This window comes from Gracilinanus agilis, chromosome 1, assembly GCF_016433145.1.
Source record: "Gracilinanus agilis isolate LMUSP501 chromosome 1, AgileGrace, whole genome shotgun sequence".
NCBI classification, from domain to species: domain Eukaryota; kingdom Metazoa; phylum Chordata; class Mammalia; order Didelphimorphia; family Didelphidae; genus Gracilinanus; species Gracilinanus agilis.
Genome location: NC_058130.1, coordinates 426031818 through 426057131, shown reverse-complemented (window position 1 = coordinate 426057131; position 25314 = coordinate 426031818). Strand labels below are relative to the sequence as shown.

Genomic DNA, 25314 nt, shown 5'->3' with positions numbered 1-25314 from the left:
GGTCTCCAGTAGCTGTGGCTGTGCCACCCATAGGAGCAATCTCTAGGTTGTAGCTCCACAGCAACTGCTTCCCAGGATGAAGACTAGAGAACTGCTCTTATTTCCAAGGTGCCTGGGTTCAGGTTCCTGGGCTGCCTCTCATCTTATGCAGATGGTGGTCGTGGTTTGACTTGTCTGGCACATGCCACCTCCTGTCTTTTCCAGGGTGTCCAGCTGCTCTGTGCAAGTCAGGGGCTGGCCCCATCTACACAAGAGTCACTTCCCCAAGTGACAGCTCTGAGGGCTAGGGCGGAGGGAGAACAGCTGACCAGCCTGATTTGAACCTTCTTTTTTCTCTCCCAGCTACTCCCGAACTTCCATTAGAACCAGCCTTTCCTTTGATCACAGCCTCAAAGCGGGGAGGAACATGCGGAACAAGCTGATCGCAGTGCTTAGGATGAAGTGTCATGGTTTATTTCTGGATTTACAGGTAAGCATTTTTAATTCCAGATGATGACTCCATCAGGTGACCAATGTCTTTCTTTTTTTTATTTTTATTTTTATTTTTTTAAACCCTTAACATCTGTGTATTGGCTCCTAGGTGGAAGAGTGGTAAGGGTGGGCAATGGGGGGTCAAGTGACTTGTCCAGGGTCACACAGCTAGGAAGTGTCTGAGGCCGGATTTGAACCTAAGACCTCCCGTCTCTAGGCCTGACTCTCAATCCACTGAGCTACCCAGCTGCCCCCCAACCAGTGTCTTTCTTGAAATTAGATTCAGTCTTCAGAAGTTGTTAAAAGCAATGGAGAATCCAGTGTTTTAAGCTTTAGATTACTCAGTGTTTGTAGTTCAGGGGGATTGTTAAAAGTGTACGTTCAGGAGAGTGTGAATTCTGTTGTTTGGTCACATCTGACTCTGTGATCCTATTTGGGGTTTTCTTGGCAAAGATACTGGCCTCCTAGAGATAAGAGGAGCTGGCCTTAGACACTTCCTAGCTGTATGACCCTGGGCAAGCCACTTACCCCCCATTGCATAGTCCTTAACACTCTTCTACTTTGGACTCAGTACTTAGTATTGATTCTAAGATGGAAGGTGACTTAAAAATATATATATATATATGTATTAGAGTGTTTTGCCATTTCCTTCTTCAGTTCATTTTATAGATGAGGAAACTGAGACAAACTGGGTGAAGTGACTTGCTTAGGGATACACAGCTTGTATAAGTCTTTGAGGCCAAATTTGAACTTGGGTTTTCCTGACTCAGTGTGCTCTAATCCACTGCACCACTGCAGCCCTGTGAATTCTAGCTCTGACATTTACTCATTGTGGGACTTTGGACTTCCTTTGTCTCCATGGTAGCAGAGGCAATAGTACTACTCTTTTTCACTGCTAAGTGTTAAGGGATATCTAGAAGTAATTGTAAAATCCCTTTAATTTAGAAGAGTTCTCTATCCAGTTAAATAGCTAGTTCTTAATGAAAAACATTAAACCCACACATGATCAGCAAATCTCACTATAGACATGAGTTCTATCCGTACCATTCATTGCTGGCAACCACACTGGTTCTCCTGACAAGAAGCAAAATGAATTTGTTTCCTTCCCAGCCCCTTCCTACTCTAATTTGGGATGCTAATAGGAAAAATGTCATATGTCATGGAAAAAGATTTTAGATCTTGAGCTAGAAGTAACCTAGCAAATTCACAAACAATCCCTGTCAGCCATGTATTGACTTCTAAAACCAAAGATTAACATTATCCATGTCTTATTGTATTTTTATGTATTTTGTTGAACACTACCCAATTACTTTTTTTTTTTTTAAACCCTTCCCTTCCCTCTTGGAGTCAATACTGTGTATTGGCTCCAAGGTGCAGAAGAGTGGTAAGGGTGGGCAATGGGGGTCAAGTGACTTGTCCAGGGTCACACAGCTGGGAAGTGTCTGAGGCTGGGTTTGAACCTAGGACCTCCTGTCTCTAGACCTGGCTCTCAATCCACTGAGCTACCCAGCTGCCCCTCCCAATTAAATTTTAATCTGGTTGAGCTGCATGGGGGACAACCAGGTGGCAAGTCTGACACTATTGTCTAGTCCAATCCCTTCATGTTATAGATGAGGAACAGATGAAAGAGAGAACAGGTGATCCTTCCACAAAAGTTAGTGATCCACTTATGGAGTATGTGGATTATGGAGTTTAGTCAGTGGACTATTATTAACTCAGTTGTTCATTCTTCCCTTCTGGTGATTTAAGCTCTTCTTAAATCTTTAGCCTTTTAGATACACATTGATAATCTCTCTTTGTATTCTTTTACCCCTCAGTTCAATCCCTCCCTCCTCTCTTCCTTCCTTCTCTCTTCCTTCCTCCCTCCCTTCCTTCCCAAAGGAGTCTGAATAATTAATGGGAGTGAATAATCAGGAGATAAAAAGCTGGCCAAACCCAGTTAGAATGACTTGAGTGAATTAAAAAGCATGGATTAAGGACTCATTATGTGTAAAGCTTGGAGAATACAAATAGAAAAATCAAGACAGGTTTTGCTATTGACGTTTTAAGCTCTAGTTGGTGGGGAGACAATACATATAGGAGGTTTCTGGTACCGGACAGATGTGAAGACCCAGAAGTCCTAAGGGCAGCAGGAAGGTGGATAACAAGGCCCAGAGGTCCCTAGCATGATTATAGGCACTTTTTCTTTATCAAAAAATGTCCCTTTAGTCTCCTTAATGATGATTGGTGATAAAAATGAATTTCCATAAATCTCATCACTTTTTGTTCCTTTTCCTCCTAACTAGGTGAATAGTCTTCAAACTATCTACATAAATGTTTACAAGATATTTTTGCTACAGGCCTACAGGTATGTTAGCATCTTCCGTAATGAAGTCCATTACTGCTAAGTTCCACAAGAGGGAGGCATACACCATCAGAAATAGGTGGCTAGCTAAATAAATAATTAATTAGCTTTACAGTGTTGGTTCTCAGTTACTTTTGTGAGGTACAAAATTTTCTGAAAAAACAGCAATTATGAATGGGAACGAGACTCTTTTTTCACCCAAGTCTAAGTAACAGAAGTCTCTTCTGTATGTTTTTGGTATGTATGTTATGTCTGTAGGTGCCTATTTTCCTTAGCCTGGTTCTATGGCAGTCTCTTTGCTACATGCTTCTGCCTACTATTTTCTTGACATTCTTTGCCCATGATAGAGATATAGACATGAAGTTAGGATTATAATACTTAGAACTGGATTTGAAAGCTCTTAATTATAAGCCCCAGAAGAATGAGCTAGGACAGCAGCCTTAATATAATGGAAAAAAGATTGAATTTGGATTTAGAAGACCTGAAATCATTCCCTGCTCAGGCCTTTGCTAGCTTCAGGACTTTGGTCAAACTAATCTTTCCTTCCATTCCTTGGTTTCCTTATAAAAATAATAGTAATAATAACCTCAAAGTTTGCAAAGCTCTTTTCATGCATTCTTATTTGATCCTTACAGCAGCCCTGAGAGTCATCAGTAAACATTTATTAAGTGCCTAATTTTCCAAGTACTGTGCTAAGTTATTTCTGAACATTCAGTCATTCTTATAAATATGTTAAATTTTCTGCCATATTTATGCTGGAAAATTATTCTCTGCATAATACATGTGCCCATTTTGGGGAATACATAACCAAGACCTAAAATGTAGTGTATTGTTCTGTTTGAGAATACTGCATTTTCTTTATTGAAATAATGGATTAAATGAATTCACTGTATGTCCTAGTTTGGGGCCTAATTAGCAGTTTAGATCCGGATCATGCTAGAAATGTAACACCCCCTCATCTTCACCTTCAATTTTTCTGAGGCATCCAGATGTTCTGTTGGTCACTTCCCAGGAGAAGGGGGGGACAGTAGATGAACTGAACACATTTAACTGGTCCTGTAGGCTTGAAGGCAAAGGAGAATCCTTTTCTCTTTGAGTAGCAACATTAATTGACAGGTTGGAGCAGGTAGGAGTTAGGATTAGATGTCCTCTTGAGGTCTCTCAGTGCTTCTCCTCTGAATTTTTGATTGGAAAACCTTTCCATAATGAAACACCATTTTACTTTCCTAGGAAGGCCATGAAACATTCATTAACTTGATCATTTCCCTTACTCAGCCTTTGGACCATTAGACTGGACGTTGACCTGCTCATTTTCCTAGTCCAGATTTATCCCCAGTTAAGTGAAGTTTGATTGCAGATAACTAACTTCTTGATGACTTTATAGCTGAACAAGTGAAGCATGTTCTGTGAAAGTATTTTGATCATTGGTTAATGTTTCCTTTTAGAGTAAGGACAAATAGGAGAGGCAGATAAGGAGAAGCTAGTCCAAAGCACTAATCTGTTTATAATCTTATCACTTAGAGCAATGATGGGCAAACTTTTTAAAGAGGGGGCCAAAGGAAAGGAAATGCTCATTTGTCAGTCTGTTTCTAAGGCAACTCTTTTGAAGTTTCATTGTATTGTATCCTACTCATTGTATTTGTCAGATTAGGAATAATGTCCCACTGCCAGATAGAACATTTCATAGAGCTGTAGTTTGCCCATCACTGACTTGGAGTATTAGACGTCCTTTTAAAAAACATATAAGCATTACAGAGAAGCTGGAATCTTCTCCCCACCCCCATGTCTGCTTCTACACATACACTCCTTGTCTTTTGAACTGTGCCATAAGTATCCACTTTTCAGTGAGTTAACAAACTTTCAGTTTCCACCTAGGCCAAGAAGTGCAATGACAAAAACTATGATATGTTAGGTTGATTTCTTGCTGTTCAACTTCATGTGCTGGGGAGGGGAAGGGGGAGAATAATTGGTACTTTTGGGATGTATTTTTGAAGCCATAATCATCCTGACTGAAATAGCTCAAATGTAGTGAATGTATGTTTCTGTCCCAGGTGAGGTATGTGTATGTCTGTTCCAGAGGGATGTGTGGGGTGTGGCCCAAATTGCCCAAGTATGTCTGTCTCTTCATGTGTCTAAATACAACCCAAGAACAGGATGTAGGCTTCTTGACTTAACCCTTATTATTGTTCTTCTATATCATTGCCTTATCCATGTCATCCTTTACCATTGCTATTCTTCTCCCATTGGTTCACCTCTCCTCCTCTCTGGAGAGGTTTGGGAGGGAGGAGAAGATGGTGTTGTAAGCCTACTTGAGCATCCATAGGTAGGGGAAATAGGAAGAGAGGGAACTTTACACAGTCGGCTTCTACCTGTAATCACAGTGTGATGAATGGGGAGCCAGAGAGAGATGCTCCTTCCAGCCCTGAAGGGCAGAAGTCTTGACAAGCCTGTGGAGAGAGGAACGCAGAAGCCAGCGGAACACTCGGAGCTGCGATGTTTTAAGAATTTCATTACCTCTTGACATTAGAACAATCAGAACCCAGAACCAGAACCATAAGTAGCTATGAGCAGATGAGAGCTGTCTTCTGTATGCAGTGTATGTGTCCTCTAGTGAAGGGGGTAGGGAGGTTTTGTGTTTTTCATGATGAATGAGGCACTTTGCTTATACATCATTAAGCAACTCTCTTTCATTAGATTTCATGCATGTGCCCTCAAGCTGCCATTTAATCAGCAAGTCAGAAAAAACCCAGGTTTTTTCCTCTCTGTCATTTCGGATATTGCCTCCTGCTGCTATTCCATTCTGAAAGCCAAGAATCCAGGTATGTGCAGATAGATGGGTTTGGGCTGTTATTACATCCTTGGGTGACTGGGATGAATTGGTTTTGTTGGTGGTTCCCATAAATATACAAGTATCTGATAAAGGCTTGAATGTTGGAAGTAAGATAAAAACAGATGAATAAACTTTTCATTTTCATTTTCTAGATATAGAGATTCTAAAAGGTAAAGGTAATTTTATTGAGCTAATGCTTTAAGCCCCTGGGGCAGGCATTTGTATAGTAATTCACTGCCTAAAGGCAGGTAGGTAGCACAGTGGATAAAGTGCCAGGCCTGGATTTGGGAGAGCCTGAGTTCAAATCTGGCTTCAGACATTTCCTAGTTGTGTGACTCAGGGTAAATCACTTAACCACCATTGCCTAACCTTTACTGCTCTTCTGCCATGTAACCAGTATAAAATATTGAACCTAAGATGGAAGGTAAAGGTTTAAAAAAAAAAAAAGAAAAGAAAAGAATTGCTACTACTAAGACAGAAGGAAGGTGTTTAAAAAAAAATTCACTCCTAGTATAAAATGCGGGATCTATAAAAGTCTATCATATCCAAGATACTTTCCTTTTCTAATGACCACTAGTAGGAACCCAAGAACAAATCTAACAGAATTTAGCTGAAAAGTTGTCTATTTTTGTTGAATTATAGACTGAGCATAATTTGCTAATTCTTCTTCACTGTTTTATGCCTTTATCCGGTTTCTCCCCAATCATATGTTTATTTTTCACAGTCATGTGTTTATCAAGAAGTACATTTCCAAAGAATTGCTAGCAGCTAGAAAGGAGTCAGAGAGCTCAATCTAGAGTCAGAAAGACGTGAGTTCGAATCTGGCCTCAGACATTAACTGTGTGACCCTGGGCAAATTATTTAACCTTGTTTGTCTTAGTTTCCTCATCTATAAAGTAGGGATAAAAATAGAAGCTACCTCCCAATGTTGTTAAGATACAATGAGATATTTGTAAGGCACTTTGAGAACCTTACAGCACAACATTAATGCTAGCTATTATTATTTACTTCAAGTGCCTTATAGAAAAGGCATAATATAAATGAAAAATATGAACAATAATAATGCAAATCTAATAATTTCTAAGAAGAGGGTGACCTCATCCCAGAGCAAGGGAGTTGGACTAGGGGATTTCTCAGGTCCCTTTTAGTTGTAAAAGTCAATAGTTGTTTTATTATCATTCCATTTTGCAAAGTGAATTGCAGTTTGCCACTTAAGCACCTGAAAAAAATTAATTGATATCCATGATGTTCCAGGAAGATGGAAAGTACCGATATAACACTCAGGATGCTCCTGATGGACAGTTTTGTAAATTGAGTAATGACCAGGGAATCGGCTTCCTGAGAGTAGGCCATTGGTTTGCTCAGACATTCTTTGTAGTTTTATCAATATATGGTCATCATGCTGTAATGGGGAGTATCTTGCAATAAATCTAAATAGGGTTGTTAAGAAGAGATACTATACCCCCAAACTTGACTTTTCCCCTCAGCCCCTCCTTTTTATAAAGAACTAAGGTGTAAATTACCTTCCTCCAACAGGGTGATGGTTCTTGGATTTTTCTGCCACAATGATTGTTGTTTACTTCAGCTTCCAATTTCACTTTTGAGAAGCTGGATTTGAGAAATTCTTCTTGGAGCTGTTCCTTTTATGTGTTATATAACCTAAAGAATAAAAAAGCACATAAATATCTTGGTCTATACACTTCATGTATGTTGGGGTTTTTTTTAAGTCACTTGGAATGTCAGAGACCCGTGAGTGATAAGGGATAAGGCAGTGGGTGTTAAACAACTTGCCCAGGGTCACACAGCTAGAAAATGTCTGAGGCCAGATTTGAACCCAGGACCCTCCTTCCTCTGGACCTAGGGTCTCTCAATCCTCTGAGCCACCTAGTTTCCCTCAAAGCAAATTCTTTAATGAAACACAGATATTTTTCTTCAGCGAGATCTTCCATGCTGGTCACAGAGGGACACATACAGTTTCAGACTAAACTAATACAACATACATTTGTTTTGTTTGACTATACTTTTGTTGTAAGGGAAGGCTTTTAATGGGGGAAGAGGAAGTTAGGGAGGAGAAATATGAAGCAATAAGTAAAGAAAAGAAGTAAAAGCATCAACTAAGTATTTTCCAACATACAGAGGAATGCAGTGTGGACTTCAGAAGGAGATATAGACAAGCAAGGCAATGTTGGTGATACCCACCTTAGATTTAATATTTTTAAAAGAAAATTTTCATCTTGAATAAATAGTACTTGTATTTACTTTTATTAGCATGAATTCTCCTTTTGTATATGAAAAAGAAAATGTGTACCTGTAGGAAATGCTAGAAATATATTGGAATTGGAGTTAGGCAGTCTTCAACTCATGTGTTTGTGTCTCCAGGAGTTATTCTTGGTGCCAGAGGAGGTGCGGGCCCATTTCCTTTCGAAGCAGCACGCTGGCTATGCTATCATGCTTTCCTGATTAAGCTGGTGAACCACAGAATAGTCTACAAGTGTCTTCTGGGAACTCTCAAAATGAGTAAGCCAATGTGTGAAATTAAAAGTTTAGTCTTATTGTTAAACTGAACCCTCATGAACTGATCATTCCATTCAGTTGGATAGGTCCATGTTTCCAAATGCTTTTTTATGTATTCCTAACTAGTATAGAATGGAAAAGGTTAGAGGGCATGAGATTATAGAATGTGATTCTAATGAGGCCACAATGTCCCATTAGCTTCAAACCATCCCTTAGCCACAGACTGAACCCTCAATCCCAGCCATCTTTCATTTAGCTGTCAGGATCATAAGGATATATATATATATACATGTATATATATATATATAAATAATATTATCAGAAATGATGTGTTAATGTGTGCCCTATTAATAGTGGATCATCCTCTCATTTTAGGAAGAAAGGCACTTTGGTTCCCATTAGTAGTATACAAGTGACTCCTGGAAAGAGGACTAAGCTTAGAGTCCAGAAATTTAGGTTCTTTTCTAGCCCTATCACTGGGTATATGACTTTAGTTAATCTTCCTTTAAGGGTCCCCTTAAGGGAAGTCTTATGATGAGACCTTGCTCTGAGGACTTTTACTTTCCGAGCAATCAGATCCCTCTTGTAATGACCCAGGAACTGGCATTATATGTAATAGGGATATACTAGAAACATTACTAGTAAAGATAAGAGTAACGCAAAGATGCCCCCTCTCATTATTATTTGATACAGTTCTAGTAGTGTTAGCATTACCAATAAGAAGAGGACAAAATTAAGAACATCAACATAGGAAAAAGAAAAGATAATATTTGCTGATGACACATGACAGTTTACTTAGAAAATCCCTAGGGAATTAGCAAAGAAACTAATTGAGGCAGTTGATAATGTGAATAAAATTACAGATTATGAAATAAACCCATATAAATCCACGGCATTTCTATGTAATAATAAAAAGTGAAGTACCATTCAGAATAACTACAAAATGCACAAATCATCTGGGAGTTAATCTACCAAAGCACTTTTCTCTTATACTCGAGAATAACTTTAATGGCTGAAGAGATACTTGGTGCTCATATGCCAATATGATAAAAAGATAATATTGCCAAAATTAATTTACAGATTTTATATTTATATATATATATACATATATATATATAATTTAAGTCTCCAAAGGGAGACTTAATAGTGATAGGTTAAAATATTAATTCATTTGGAGGAACAAAAGATCTTGAATATTAAGGGAAATAATTAAAAAAAAGTAAGAATAAAAGAGAATAGCACTTCCAGTAGTGATTTTAAAAAATAGAAAAGTAGAAAAGCCGAAAATATAAGGAAGGTTCAGAAATAATTGAATTCTGTTAACCCAGTTAAATCTGAAAATTTAGATAACCAGGAAAGAATTCTCTATTTGACAAGAACTGCTGAGAAAACTGGAAAATAGTTTGGTCAGAAATTAGGTTTATGCTGACGTCTACAAATTCAGAATAAGAGATCATGCCATTAAAAATTATAAGAGAAGATCATACATATTTTTTATAGATAGAGTTAGGGGATGAATGGGGTTAGCTAGGTAGCAGAGTGGATAGTGCTGGTCTGGAATGAGGAAGATTCACTTTCATGAATTCAAATCTGGCCTCAGATACTTCTAAGCTATGAGACCCTGGGCAAGTCACTTAACCTTGCCTGAGTTTCCTCATCTGTAAAATAAACTGGAGAAGGAAATGGCAAGCCACTCCCATACCTTTGTCAAGATAACCCCAAATAGGATCAGGAAGAGTAGGGCACGACTGAAAACAGTAACTGAATTCTCCATCAAACAAGGCATAGAGGCAATTGCAAAAGACAAGATAGATCATTTTAATTATGAAAGACTAAAAAGCTTTTGTACAAATACACTAAATAACATCCAGGAAAAAAAGGTAGAGCCAGGAAAACATTGTACATAATATCTTCAACAATGTAAATGCAAGGAACAGTAAGCACAGAGAATTTGGAATCCAGTGTTGTGAAACTAAAGTGCAAGCTCGGCCCCAAAAAAGACCTGTGAGAAGGTATCTCTCCCTACTCCCTTGCAGAGGTCAGGATCTGTTCAGTGTCAGCCCTCTGGAGTCATGATTGGTCACATAAATTATACTTGATCTTAGCCAAAAGCCTGAGAAGCGATGGTGATCACATAAATTAGAGTTATGAAATTGTTCACTTTGTTTTTCCTTCACATTATTGTAGTTGTCATGTAAATTGCTTATCTGGTTCTGGATTCTTCAGAACAATGGTTAATTTAGATTTTCCCAGGCTTCTCTGAATTCCCCATATTTATTATTTCTGATGGCTCAGTGGTATTCCATTCCATCCACAGTTTCTTCAGTCATCCCCCAGATGATGGTCACCTACTTCCCATCTGTAATTTGCTAACAACAAAAGTGCTGTTCTACATACAGGATTCTTCCCTATACCTATAGTGATAGTGCTGGATAAAAAGGTGCTTCAGGCCTGAAGTATTTCCCTCCAGCTCTGAAGGGGTACTACTTGGCACAGTCTAGGTAGCTCTCCAATTTACTAATCTCTCCTCTTCACTTAAAGTTTCCTGACCTGGTCTTGCACCCTCTGATTTCTTAGGCCCTATCCTTTTCTTGCTTGATGCAAAATAAGTTCCATTCTTTCTCCACAGATCTGCCCTTCTTTCTTCTCCCATTCTCAACCTGAGATTTACCCAACTAGACATTCTGGGAAGGGCCCATTTTTATAATCCCAGGCTCTCTCTCATGTCATTAGGGGATACATCCTGTTTCATGCCATGCATTTGGGCCACCCTTCCAGTGTAATCATTTGCTTTCTGCCCAGAGTGGGGGTAAGGGAAGAAGGCAACTTTGTCATGTTGTGAGATACACAACTCAAGTTTTTTTCCCATCACCTGGGAAAAAACATTTTAACAAAATATTTTATTCAACTCCAAGGTTGGCAAGACATTTTTCTATACCTCCAACAACCTCAGAGTTGAGTATTTGTTGTGTAAGGGGGCAAATAATCATTTATGGACAGTAGAGATAAGAGACATTGTTTGATTTCTGAAGAAAAATCTATTGCTTACTGTTTATTTACAGGCAAATTGCAGTTATTCCGCAAGATTCCAAAGGCTACGATGCAAATGCTGAGAGTGGCATCGGATCCATCACTCTCTCAAGACTTCAAAATGATCTTAGATTAGCTAATTGAGTCATTTCTCTGGTGTTGAATTGAGATGAATAACAGGTGCTATTTTAGAGTGCCTCTTTTCCCTGCCTCAGGGAAAACTAACACTTTTTTTTTCATTAACACTTTATGTCAGAAAGAGAAAAGGCCCATATTTTCTTGCTTTTGCTTTTTGTTGGCTCTACGGAGTCTGGATCATGGGCTTATTTTCCAGTTAATATATCTTAGAAACTGTGGTGCTTTTGCCATCTTCAACATCTTTTCTACTGATGATGCCTCATTCTGTTTGGGAATATTCCCAGCTGTTGTGTTGAATTGAAAACATTACATATAAAATGTTACAGCTTAAAGAGACCTTAGAGGTCCTCCATACACTCCCACCTCTTTATCTTACAGGTGAGGAGATTGAATATTCATTTTTTCAGTATTTCAGATGGATAACTGTGTCCATTGAAATGGATTATTAGATTGTAAGCTCCTTGAGAGTAGGAATTGTTTTGTTCTTTGTGTTTATATTTCTGTACCTGGCAAAATAGTTTTCTCACAGAAGGTATTTAATAAATACTTGCTGGTTAATTAATATTGAGTGAGATTCAGAGCTTAGAGGAAGCACAGAGATCATCCATAGTCTTCTAGATCAGCGGTCTCCAAAATGGGAGCCATGGCATCACTTCAGGGAGAAGGTGTCATTCTAAGGACTGGGAAGACAGAGTACTTCTGGAAGGTGCCTTTAGTTTATCTCCAGTACAGTCATACCTGCTCTTCGCCCACTATAGCTTCCTGTTCAAGTGGCCATTCTTTCCCCTTCTTCACAGGCATCAGTCCCTCAGGACAGTCCTGACCAGACTGAGACCGGGCCCCACAGCAGCAGCTGCAAAGATACCGTTGGGGAATTCCTCCCATGCTCCACACGTGTGGGGTACCCTGCAGAGTACCTCTGGGACGATGGGCTCAGCCTCCTGTTTTTGTACTTGGTGATAAGCATTGGCCAAGGGACCTCACCAGTCCCCCCCCCCCCATTCTGAACGTTCCCATTTCTGTCAGGAGCACCCAGGGGTGCCACCTCGGTGTCCTTATCACCCCATATGGGCAGAAACAAGAGCGAACGTTTCCCTGACACTAAGTGCTCGGCCAGTGCCTTCCTCACGGCCACCCGGGCTCACGGGTGGAGAAGCTGAGGCCAACAGGGCCAAGTGACTGGCCTGGAGCCACCCAGCTAGTAAGTGTCTGAGGCTGGATCAGAACCCTGGAAGACGATTCTCCCTGACTCCAAGCGCAGCGCTGCCTTTCAGTATGTATCCACTAATTAAAAGCAAGAGGAGAGCCTGGGGACATCCTCAAGGGGACAGGGATTCCCCTCAGTGGGTCACTGTGAAGTGCCTCCTCCGTACCAGGCATCATGCCGGCTGCTGGGGACACAGACCAGCAAGATCATCCCCAGCCTCAGAGCATTGGTTCTGTAGAGAAGGAGCTGGCTCGATGAGAGGCATTTATGGGCATTCCCTCTAGCCACCCAGGCACAACGAGGCGGCGGGAAAGGGAGGCCTAGGAAGGTGGGCGGGCTTCGCGGGACTTTGGAAGGGGGGGAGCCACTGGGTTGAGTCACGGGGGAGATGACTTAGCTAAGCAAGGGGAAGCGGCGGCTGATGGAATGTGCATGTGCGAGGGGACAAGGACGCCTGTTTGGCCACACCCTAAAAAAGGAACGCTGCAATTAGGCAGCAAAGGTGGGTTAAGGCTTTAAATACCAGAGAGAGGAGTTAATATTTGACCCCGCGGGCCCCGGGAGCTGCTGGGGTTTACTGGAGCAGGATCCTGTGAAGATCTGATTCTGGAGAAACAGCCGGGTCGCTCAGTGGACAGAGCACCAGGCCTGGAATTGGGAGCAGCAGGGTTCAAATCTGGCCTCGTACACTTCCTTGCTGAATGGCCCTGGGAAAGTCACAGCCCTGTTGCCAAGCCCTTACTGCTCTTCTGTCTTAGAACCAATGGTACAAATTCTAAGTCAGAAGGTAAGGGGTTTTTTGTTTTTTAAATAAGCATGGAGACCAATGAGGCTGTTGTGGCCTCACGATGAGGAGATGATGATGGCCTGAACTAGAGGGATGGCCACGAGATTTGGACAAAAGGATTGGGATGTGAGGGTGTCCTGGAGGAGGGGTCTTCCAGGACTTGGCAAATGCCTGAATGAGAGGGGGGTGGAGGGAATTGAGACCTCAAAGATTGGGACCCTGGGATTTAGGAGAAAGCGTGCCATCCACCTCTAGAGAAAGAACTGGGGGAGTAGAAATGCAGAAGACACATAACTTATCCCTTGTTTTTATGGGTACAGGATTTTGGTTTTAAAAGAATATTACAAAAATGACATGAAAATAGGATTTGAGTGATAATGCATGTAGAACCCAGTGGAATTGCTTGTCAGCTCCTGGAGCAGGGAAAGGAGGGGAGGGAGAGAACGTGAATCATGGAACCATGGGAAAAATAAAAAAGATTAGGAATGGGAAAAAAGAATGGCATCGGGGGCAGCTGGGTAGCTCAGTGGATTGAGAGCCAGGCCTAGAGACAGGAGGTCCTAGGTTCAAATCTGGCCTCAGCCACTTCCCAGCTGTGTGACCCTGGGCAAGTCACTTGACCCCCATTGCCCACCCTTACCAATCTTCCACCTATGAGACAATACACCGAAGTTAAGGGTTAAAAAAAAAATGGCATCCTTGACAGACTAAGAGAAGTCAGGAAGAGGGATGGGGTGTTTTTTGTTTGTTTTTCCAGGGAAAGAATGAGTGGTAGATAATTAGCGGTTGTCCATTCTCTGTTCTTGTTCCCTTTTTCTATGCTTTGAAGCTTCCAAGGGTACACATCTATATGGAAAAATAAGATGAGCATTTGAATAGTCTCCGTGCCAGGCAACTAGGTGGCACAGGGGGTAGAGTGCCAGGCCTGGAGCCAGGAAGACTCCTCTTCCCGAGTTTAAATCTGGCCTCAGTAGCTTGCTAGCTGTGTGACCCTGGACAAGTCACTTTATCTGCTTGCCTCAGTTTCCTCATCTGTCCAACAAGATGGAGAAAAAATGGCAAACCATTCCAGTGTCTACCAAGAAAACCCCAAAAGGGGTCATAAAGGGTCAGACATGACTGAAAAACGACTGAACGACAGCAAAATCTCTGCGCTAGACCTGTGCGACATTTTCAGGTCTGAGGATGTACTCTCCTTTTGAGTCCATCTGTGTATTTGATTTGTTCACCATTCAGTCAAGCTTCGTAAGTGTTTTCTCCTCCTCATGCAGGGAAAGGAAGACGACTTCCTCTCTGCTGTGAGTCAGTTACTCAATCTATGGGGAGTGTTATCTTCTTTATATCTGTTCCAGAGGAAAGCATTCCAAGTGACTGAGTATAATGCATTTATTAGGACCCAAAGTCCATCCGTGCCCATCATAAAATCTATACAAGGACTCCGGCTGCCACATTCACTGTTCGAGTCTCTGTGAAAGGAAAAGTAAACCTCTGGAGACAATGGCATGTAGGCATTTGAACAAACATACTAGTTTCTTTTTTAAAAAGCAAAAACCTTAATGCATTAAATTACAACTCGACACCCCAGAGCCTCACCAAGTTACCTATGCCAACGAAAACCCTTCTCCCCCAAGTAAAGCCTGACTTTGGAAAGGGGCTCTGGCAATACTGACTTCAGAAGGTTCAAAACACCAAGATCCCATGTAAGAAATCATGGAGCACATCACGAGACAGGAAAGCAAGCCAGATCTTTATGGAGGAAACATACAAAACGTTGGCGAGTCAGGGAGGATGATGGAGTCAGGTCAGATCATCCGGGGCTCCCGATTGAACTGGCCCAGGGACAGCTAGGGCCCAGGGGACTGGGGCACCTCATCCAGGAAAGTCTGAAGGCTTAAAAAAAATTTTTTTTAAATTTGTTTTAATTTTAATTTTTAGTTTGAATATTTTCCCATAGTTACATATTTCATGTTCTTTCCCTCTCCCCCAAACTCCCCTAACCCTTCTTAGCTGATACTCAATTCCACTGGGTTTTATATGTATCACTGATCAAGACCTAATTCCATATTATTGATAGTTGGACAAGAGTTATTGTTTAGTGTCTACATCCCCAATGATATCCCCAACAGCCATATGTTTAAGCAGTTGTTTTTCCTCTGTGTTTCTCCTCCCACAGTTCTTCCTCTGAATGGCTAGTTTTCTTTCTCATAAGTCCCTCACTGTTACTCTGGATCCTTCCTTTGCTGCTAGTACAGAAGTCTGTTATATTTGATTGTACCACAGTGTATCAGCCTCTGTGTACAATGTTCTCCTGGATCTGCTCCTTTCTGAAGGCTTTTTTGTTTGTTTGTTTTTTTAACCCTTTCCTTCCATCTTGAAGTCAATACTATGTATTGGCTCCAAGGCAGAAGAGTGGTAAGGGCTAGGCAATGGGGATTAAGTGACTTGCCCAGGGTCATGCAGCTGGGAAGTGTATGTGGCCACATTTGAACCCAAGAAATCTCATTCTCTAGGCCTGGCTCTCAATCCACTAAGCCATCCAGCTGCCCCCTTTTATTGGGCTCTTATGGGCGTTGAGTAGGACCAAGCATTGCAACGGCCGTGAGAGCCATAAACGCCTGCAGAAGGAGGATGGAGGCAGAAGGTGCTGGAATATGGGGCGGGGGCTGAAGGGCCCCCTGGGGCACATCCTGGGGCTCTGCTCGGACTAGCCAGTCGGGAGGTGGAGCCAGATATGGCTCGAGAGCCATACGTTGCGGACCCCTGCATTAGGGGAAGGGAGCCAGGAACCTGATTTCCACTGGGGGGAGGGAGAAATTTCTAGGGAATTGGTGGGTAGTCCATATTCAAGCTCCCCTCCAGTGGAGCAAGGGGCATTGGCTATGTCTGCAGGTCTGATTCGATGACATAGATATTTTTGAGTTTCTCTGGGTCATTGTACTTATTTACAGCTTTTGGGGGAGGCTCCAGAGGTCATTACAAAAGCTCTAATAGGTACCACCTTTCTGAGAACAAAGAGCTCCATTTCATATGTTGTCCTATCTTCTCAGGGGCAGCCAGGTAGCTCAGCGGATTGAGAGCCAGGCCTAAAGATGGGAGGTCCTGGGTTCAAATCTGGCCTCAGACATCAATTGTGACCCTAGGCAAGTCATTTAACCCCCGTGTCTAACCCTTACTGCTCTTCTGCCTTGGAACCAATTTATAATATTGATTCTAAGATAGAAGGTAAGGGTTTAAAAAAAAAAGAGAGAAAGAAAATTTTTATCTATAGACTCCTCAGAAGAGACCATGAGGGATCCCTGAGGTCCTGACCAGGTAGAGCTCTCTATGTCCACCCAGAAGAAACAGTGAGGAGAAGCCACACGGGTCATCTCAAAACATTTAAGAAATAGATGAGTGTAGGGAGCACTCCAGTTTGGTGGCTGAGAGGAAGCAGCTCAGAGGTCAGCATCTTCCCAGTGCAGGGATTTGCTGGCTCTCCCCAGTACCTTTCAGTCTTACTCTGTAATAATTATGAGAGCCTAGTAACAATTGCTATGATAGAGGGGAGATAGAGATTCTATATGGTGAGACTCTCTTCTAGCTCTCCCCTCACACTGAAAATACACTTGGAGACTTTGAGGGGGTGTCACCCCAAAACTGGGTGACCTGGATGGTCATGCTGCCCCACAGGAGTTGGGGGTGAGGCTTTCCTATAAGATGAGGTATGTGGCACCCCATGAGGACAGGGTTCACACAAACCTCCCCCGAGATCAGTCAACTGCACAGTGGATGGTCTGGCTTCAAGATGGAGGCAGTTAGACCAAGCTGTGATTCCCCACTTCCTCGTTGTCTCTCAGGCACTCTGGAACACTATCTGACTGATGAATGGTTTTTATTATTCACATTTCAGGGACTAGGGAAAGGGGTGAAGGGCAGAGAGATTTGGGGTGTCCTCTTCTCTATTCCTATGGAGTCTGTGGCTTAGGTGGGAACCTTAATGGCTCCCACTCCTAAGATTCTTCCATCGCCCCTTCTTCTGTTTCTATTTCTAGTTTTCTGTTTCTATCCTTTCCTGTAATTGTAAGTTTTGACTGAAAGGGAGTCTCTCAGCAAGATTGGATAATGGGAGAAAGGAGACTACAAGATCGCTCCCAAAATGGAGTCCAAAAACTTAGCTGACTCGATCGTTGAAGTCTTGACGGGTGAGATGCAAGGGAATCTTTGAGCAGGGAATCAGGATTTCAATGTCCAAAGAAAGATCCTCAGGAAGCCCTCAGGACTGGATCCAAGCTGAGACGTCCACCTCCTTCCTCTCTCCAGTCCTTTGCCGGCAGCCTCTCCTCCTCCTCCTTCCTTTGGAGAATTTCCCAGAAATTCCCTCTGGTCTCAATTGTCACCAACTATCACCAACTGTCAGCCACTCCTTCTCTGGCTCCTTTTGTCCCATCCCCCTTGCACAAATCCCATCCTTACAACTCTTGAGTGATTTGTACTGATCCACGTTAGACTATGGACCAATGGGAACTGAAGGCAATGTCTTATGGCCACATCTATACCCAACATCTCTGGTTTCTTTTTTAAACCCTTACTTCTGTCTTAGTAACAACTCTAAGACAGGCTTGGGCAAGGACTTGTCTAATGGAGTTACATGACTTGCATAACTAGAAAGCTTTGAACCCAGGTCTTCCCAACTCTGGGACTGGCGCTCTAGCCACTGTGGCACCCAGGTGCCCCAGAAAGGAGGATGCTATCCCTATTTGCAAATTATATCCTCTTTTTGGACAATTTTATTTTATTTTGCATAGTGGTTGTTCAGTCGTTTGAGTTGTATCTGATTGACTCTTCATTACCCCATTGGGGTTTTCCTACAAAGATGCTGGAGTAGTTTGCCATTTTGTTTTCCAGCTCATTTTACAGATGAGGAAACTGAGGCAAACAGTTGAGCAATTTGCCCAGAGTCACATAGCTAGTAAGTGTATGAGGTTGGATTTGAATTCAGGTCTTCCTGATTTCAGACTGGGCATTCTATTCACTAGGGCTCCTAGCTGCCCACTCTGCTGTTTTGCAAAGTAGTACTGCCAGGATGATTTGTAGCAGGTAAGTATTAGTGAATGTTTAACAACTGGCTTTCTAAAAAAAATCAAGATAAGATTTAAATTTTGATCTCCATAACTAACATTTCCTCCATCATTTTCTTAAGTCTAGACAATGAACAAAATAATAAATCAATAATAGGTAATATTACCTAAATAATATCTACTTGTTAAAAACTACCAAGAAATTGGTAGTTTTTACCAATTTCCAAGGTATAAATGTTCATGCTAAAAATTTAACAATTGGCTCACTAGCCAGTATGTGCTGCTCCAGCACAACCCTGATATAGTAGGGATCTAGACAACCAGAAGAAGAAGAATATAGGAGTTAAAAGTAATTTTCTAACCATAATTCAAATTAATTTCACACCAAAGAATACTGCAAGGAACTCTGGAATGCCCCAAGTTTGTATTTATTTTGTATTTTCTTTGCATTGTTTGTTAATGCATATTAGAAAAACAATTTTAGAGAATTTTCTATAACAAATCTGCCAAAATTTTGTTTAAAAGGGTCCTACTACTTTGGAAAAGTTTGAGGACCACTGGTTTAGACTATAAGAGCCTGAATAGCAACTAGAGTTTTGAGTTCAAAAGACAGATTTTTACTAAGCCTGAGAACTTCTGCTGGTTAGCTGGGACAAAGGCTGGATGGCCTCTGAGTCTCTGTTGCTAAAAGATTTGGGAATTCCTGTTTTGTAGAGTAGAACAAAGCCCAGAGAGCATCAGCAACTCACTGGAAATGCCAGCAGAGAGAAACAGAGGGCATTTCAGTAGAGATGTCCGCAGTGAGCAGCCAAGTTGAGCCCAATGACAGCTTTGGAGCAGAGGCAAAAAGGGGTTCCAGCTAGGAAGCCCCCCCCCCAAGGAGTGTGAATTACCCTGACTGTGCATGCTCCCCTCATCTGGCCCTTCTCCTATTTCTGGAATGGTCCACTGTGGGACAGTGTATCCCTATTTATATGGGGGGGTGGGATACTTCTTGTCACTTTTGTTAAAGTAAATATCTTTTTACTTCAAACTAACTGTAACGTGTAAGTGGCTAGTAAAAGAAACACATTGGTAGAGGCTCGTAGAGCGATAGTTCTGAGAGATGCTGATCTGTAATGGGCTGGAGTATGTTACAAGAGGGTAGAAGCAGGGTAAGTCCCATGCCACAGGGAGGGAAAATTAAGGATGGCTAAGTAGGGTCCATTCTCAGGTATTTGCAGGCACCTGCAAGGTCTGTTGATCAGAGGATGCCTCTAGAGATGCAATTTTATTTTACGTAGACATGATCCAAGAATTAGACTCTAGTAGTGAATAGATCAAAAGGTGGCATAGACAGTGTTTTACCTTGGTTTACCCAATGGTTTTACCCTTACAGATATGTTCGAGAACCTCCATAATTTCAGAGGTTCCAGCGGCCTCTGCCTTTAAAAAACAGACCAATCACTATATTGCTTAAATCAAATTTAATCATGAGAAGTGGCTTAAAGATAAGCAAGAGGACTGATCCTCAGTCACAATTTTGTCATCCTTAAATATTATGTTGATTTATATATTTAGCACGGTGACATTTTCACCATTGAACTTCTTGATACACATTTTCTTTTCAATTTTTTTCTTGTTGTTGTAGTTTATACTGGTATAAATGCAGGTCTATAAAGTAGATTCAGAAAAGGGGAGAGAGCTGAATTTGGAACATAGGGTAAGTAGATGGCGCATAAGAAGGAGGAACCGGTGTGAGGGGGAACCAGGTACAGTAAAACTAATAGAAAACAAGGTAGGCATGGGCAACGTGTGAGTGACTGGGCGAGTGGAGAAGAGAGCATGAGAGTGGGCAGCCAAAATGGATAGGAGGGTCTTGATTCTTGTCCTCGGAACAGCTGACAGCACTTGAAATAGTATCTCCTATTAGCCAGGATGCTTTCCTCTGGTGTACATTGTTCAGCCATCTCCCAATCTTCATAACTCCATTTTCAGTTTTCTTGGTAAAGATATTTAAGTGGTTTGTCATCTTTTCCCGGCTCATTTTACAGATGAGGAAACTGAGGCAAATAGGGTTAAGTGACTTGTTGAGCTAATATCTGAGGACATACTTGAATTCAGGATGATGATGTCCTGACTCCAGTCCCAGCAGTACTCTGTCCACTGTGCTGGTGAGTATTATTGACACCCAAATGGGAAATATACTTATTGGCTAGTAAGTAATGGAAAACTGAAGAGTGGAGTATTTGGGGACTAGGAGAAAGAATGTTGTCATGGGTGACAACTGAAAAAACTACTCTTCGTAGAGACAGCAAATATTGCCCTCTTTGTCCAAGTGACAGAACAACCCTGACAGCCCAAACTCCCGATTAATGACATGAATTCCCCCATTTCCTTCTCCTTTTACATAGAAGCAACCATTTAGTCCTCCACAGGCTCGTAGGATTTGTCACTATAAGGTTCTGACCATGGATTCTTCCCCTTTCCTTGACTCCTCTTGATTAGCTGAAAAAGTGCCATCCCAGGTATCCAAATGCAAGGAAGTAGTGACAGCATCACACAGATGCCTTGCACCCAACCAGGGTAGAATTTCTCCTGCTTGACTGGGAAATCATCCTGTTGGAATAAAACAAGCACAAAGTTTACTGCTGGCGTGCCCACAGTGAGAGTCTCGCCAGGGGAGGTGGCAGGGGCTGGTTGCAATGGCACCCTTATTTTGAGTTCTTTTGATGAGGATCACTGAGAGTAAGAAGATTTGAAGTGGGAAGAGCTCCTCTCACCAAGGTAGCAATTCAACTTATACCATTTAGTGACTTCGAACTAGCTGCAGGAGGAAATTCTGCCTCCCTCCTTCCTGGGATCAATGAGTTTAGAATCCTAACTAAATTACAAGAATTTACTTCTAGCTTAGAATCCTAATTAAATTACAAGAACATACTTCTGTGCATTAATGAGAAATGTGGAAATCTGGCTCCATAGAATGCTTTCCCTGAAACATAAGCAGCTTCACTTGAGTGGGAAGGGAGGTAAGGACCTTTTTACAGTCAAGATAGCATCAGATTCAGGGGAACCCAGGGGGCTCAGTGGATTGAGAGCCAGGTCCTGAGTTCAAATCTGACTTCAGATACTTCCTGGTTATGTGACCCCGAGCAAGTCACTTAACTCTAAGAACCTAGTGCTTACTGTTCTTCTGTCTTGGATTGATTCCAAGACCGAGGATAAGGGTTAAAAAAAAAAGCATCAGATTCTTGAGAACTAAATTAGGATCTCAAATTAACATAGTTTAAATGAGATAATGTCCTCAGAACATTATTTTGGTTTTCCTAAACAAAGTTGTTTGACAATTATATTATTGATAAATTATCGTTGAACCTCAGCAAAAGTTTTAAAACTTACCTATAACTATTAAGCCATTTATAACATCATTCTGGTGACTACATCTACTACTGTAATTATTTTTTTAACCTTGTGGTTTCTTGGTAACCAATTAGCAATGTTAGGTTGAGTTATGTCCATATTAAAAACACTCTAAAAGCATGCAGTGCTATATAGTTATAGTGTATTATTTTGAGTTGCAGCATGGTCTAGACCAGTGATATAAAGCTTAGATAGAAACAGATCCCTACAAACCATGTATTGACTTTAGAAAACCACAAATCACCTTCCTATTTTATATTTTCATTTATTTTGCTAAATATTTCCCAGTTACACTTTAATATGGTTCTGGGAATTTTGCAGGCACATGCCACCATAACTCTTAAGTTTATAAATTTTGAGTCTCCAGCCTGGAGGAAAAATGACAGATTTGAATGTCTAGGGTTCCTTTCCCTTCTTTTATTACAAACCTTATGATCTTCACATTATTGGGTTCTGAAATGTCCCAGGATGGATTTGAAGTCCAAAGATCTGAATTTAAATCCTGGCTTCAATGTAATGGACTTCTGTACTAGCAGCAATGCAATGACCCAGGACAATTCTGAGGGATTTATGGAAAAGAACGCTACTCACATTCAGAAGAAGAACTACAGGAGAGGAAACACAGAAGAAAAGCAACTGCTTGAACACATGAGTTGAGGCAGACATGATTGGGGATTTTGATTCGAAACTACCACACCAATGCAATGATCAACAATTTGGAAATAGGTCTTGATCAATGACACATGTTAAAACCAGTGGAAATACGCGTTGGCCAGGGGTGGGGGGAGGGCGAGGGGTGAAGGGGAAAGTAGGAGCATGAATCATGTAACCATGTTAACTTTACTAAAAAATGAATATTAATAAATGTTTTTAAAAAAATAAATCCTGGCTTCAGATCCTGCTTCTGTCATTTATACCAGCATGACCTCGACAGAGTCACTTACCTCTCTCTTGGTCTTAGGATGGTGAAGGGATTGGACTAAATCATCTCTAAAGTCCCTTTTGGCACTAAATCTGTAATCCTGTGATCCTATAGCTTTTGATGAGTTAATAACTATGTTTCCTTTGCTGTAAAATGGGGACAATAATAATTCCTACCCTACATTTAAGTCCTATTCTTATGGGATAGAAATGGCCCTAGATTCCTTTTTTTAAAAGTTTATTCATTTAATTAATTAATTTAGAATATTTTTTCATAGTTGCAAGATTTATGTTCTTTCTCTCCCCTTCTGCAACCCCCCTCCTGTAGCCAACACACATTTCCACTGGGTTTTACATGTGCCATTGATCAAGACCTATTCCCATATTATTGATAGTTGCACTAGAGTGATTGTTTAGCATCTACATCCCCAATCACATCCCCATCAACCCATGTGATCAAGCAGTTGTTTTTCTTCTGCGTTTCTACTCCCACAGTTCTTCCTCTGGATGTGTTTAATGTTTTTTCTTATAAGTCCCTCAGAATTGTCCTGGGTCATTGCATTGCTGCTAGCACAGAAGACCATTACATTCGATTTTACCACAGTGTATCAGTCTCTGTGTACAATGTTCTTCTGGCTCTGCTCCTTTCACTTTGCATCGATTTCTGGAAGTCTTTCCAGTTCACATGGAATTCCTCCAGTTCATCATTCCTTTCAGCACAATAGTATTCCATCACCAGCAGATACCACAACTTGTTCAGTCATTCCCCCAATCAAAGGGCATCCCTTCATTTTCCAATTTTTTATGGCCTTATATTCTTGAAGCTTCTGCCAATGGAGGCCAATCTTGATAATCAGCTTTTAAAGCTTTGAGTTATGGACTTGGGAACAGACTATAAGTCTGTTTGAAAAGCTGGTTGGCCAGTAGGTGATAACTTATTCTTTCCGCAGTAACTCATGAAATAGTCTTTGGGAACTGATGGAGAGGGGCTGCAATCTGCATCAGTGAAGGGCATTCACTGACTTCAGATTCTAAGCTATAAAAGATGAAGACTCTCATAGTGAAATAACATCTCGCTCATTCTGCTTCACAGCATCCTTTACAAAAGTATATCACGTGAGATCGTGGTACATGTGGGCATTCTTTGGAAAGTATCATATGCAAGAAATGTGAGAAAACTGTCTGGACTGATGCAGAGTGAAGGGAGCAGAACCGGGATGACACTTTATACTGTAAAAACAGCTTTGCAAAAATTAAGATCAATGAAATGACTGACTACAATTCCAGGGGATTGATGATAAAAGGTTTTGTTTTGCTTCCCTTTTTTCAGTAGAAAGAGAGAGAGAAAAATGACTGTTTTTTTAGGAAAAACAAATAATTCACAATTTCTACTAAGATGTTTGCCTGAAGGACAGGAGGTAAAGGAGCTACCCCAACAACTATTCCTTCAAAAACTGCAAAAAACTTAGCAGGCCAAATTAGGATTAGTAAGCAACTTCTTTCATCTCAGAACAGTGCAAAAAAGCCATCTAGCCACATCTGCACAATAGGAAAAGGGGACCATCAACAAGGAAGGGCCAGGATTGGTACCCCCAAATAAGCCTGAAGCCTTCCAGCATGGACAGTGATGCCTGTAACCTGCAGGATCTCTATGCAGAGGCTGTGAGAGTGGAGAGCTCTCTGAGAAAACCCCAGAGTCGTGAGAAAACGTCAGTGAGGGGCAGCTAAGTGGCTCAGTGGATGGACAGCCAGACCTGGAGACCAGAGGTCTTGGAGTCAAATCTGACCTCAGGTAATTCCTAACTGTGTGACCCTGGGCAATTCATTTGGTCCCTATTGCCTAGCCCTTCCTGCTCTTCTGCCTTGGAACCAATACACAGTATTGATCCCAAGACAGTAGATAAGGGTTTTTAAAAAAAAAGGAAAGAAAACCTTAATGGACACTCTGGAGAATTCCTGGTCTAGTAGTGGCCAGTGTGGCATGAGGCCCAAGAATCCTTTCCCTAGATGCCATAGAAGACCCTGAAGATTCATCACTTTGCACCTTAAAGATCCAAGAGGGCCTAACTTGGAGAAGAGGAGGTCAATGCAATATCCCTAGGTGACTCAAGGGGAGGCCAAGCAGGACCCAAAGCAGAGCATGGAGGCAAAACCCACCCCTGGCACAAAGCTCCAACTCAGGATCTAAGGCTGGGGAGATTAGCAAGCACAAGAATTTCTATAAAGTTCTATAAAGGATCATTGTAGATCCAAAGCAGCCTCCCATTCCAGACTAGCAGGAGAGAAGGAAGCTGTAGTAACTACAGGCAGGGACTCAAAGGAAAAAATGACTTTTTCATAGTAATAACATTAATATCTAGGGCTTGGCACAGTCTCTTGTATATCATAGGTGCTTAATAAATGTTGATTGATTGACTTAGAGAAATAAAGCAAGCAAGAGGGGAGAGAGAGAGAGAGAAGTAGGAGGAAGAGAAAGAAAGGAAGAAAGAAAGAAAGAAAGAAAGAAAGAAAGAAAGAAAGAAAGAAAGAAAGAAAGAAAGAAAGAAAGAAAGAAAGAAAGAAAGAAAGGAAGGAAGGAAGGAAGGAAGGAAGGAAGGAAGGAAGGAAGGAAGGAAG

The 25314-nt window shown here is 41.4% G+C and overlaps 2 protein-coding genes across 2 annotated transcripts in view; one reads left to right on the top strand and one right to left on the bottom strand.

Annotated features, from left to right (window-relative positions):
• The window catches only part of TERT (telomerase reverse transcriptase), a 49330-nt gene extending 37441 nt beyond the window's left edge, over positions 1-11889 (top strand). Inside the window, exons 13-17 of the mRNA XM_044681785.1 lie at positions 343-469; positions 2757-2818; positions 5510-5634; positions 8025-8162; positions 11222-11889. Coding sequence (XP_044537720.1) covers positions 343-469; positions 2757-2818; positions 5510-5634; positions 8025-8162; positions 11222-11325 — 556 coding nt within the window. The 3' untranslated portion in view covers positions 11326-11889. The remainder of the gene's footprint in view (positions 1-342; positions 470-2756; positions 2819-5509; positions 5635-8024; positions 8163-11221) is intronic.
• Positions 11890-19829: 7940 nt separating this feature from the next.
• SLC6A18 (solute carrier family 6 member 18) overlaps positions 19830-25314 on the bottom strand; it is a 46413-nt gene continuing 40928 nt past the window's right edge. Inside the window, exon 12 of the mRNA XM_044665323.1 lies at positions 19830-20976. Coding sequence (XP_044521258.1) covers positions 20782-20976 — 195 coding nt within the window. The 3' untranslated portion in view covers positions 19830-20781. The remainder of the gene's footprint in view (positions 20977-25314) is intronic.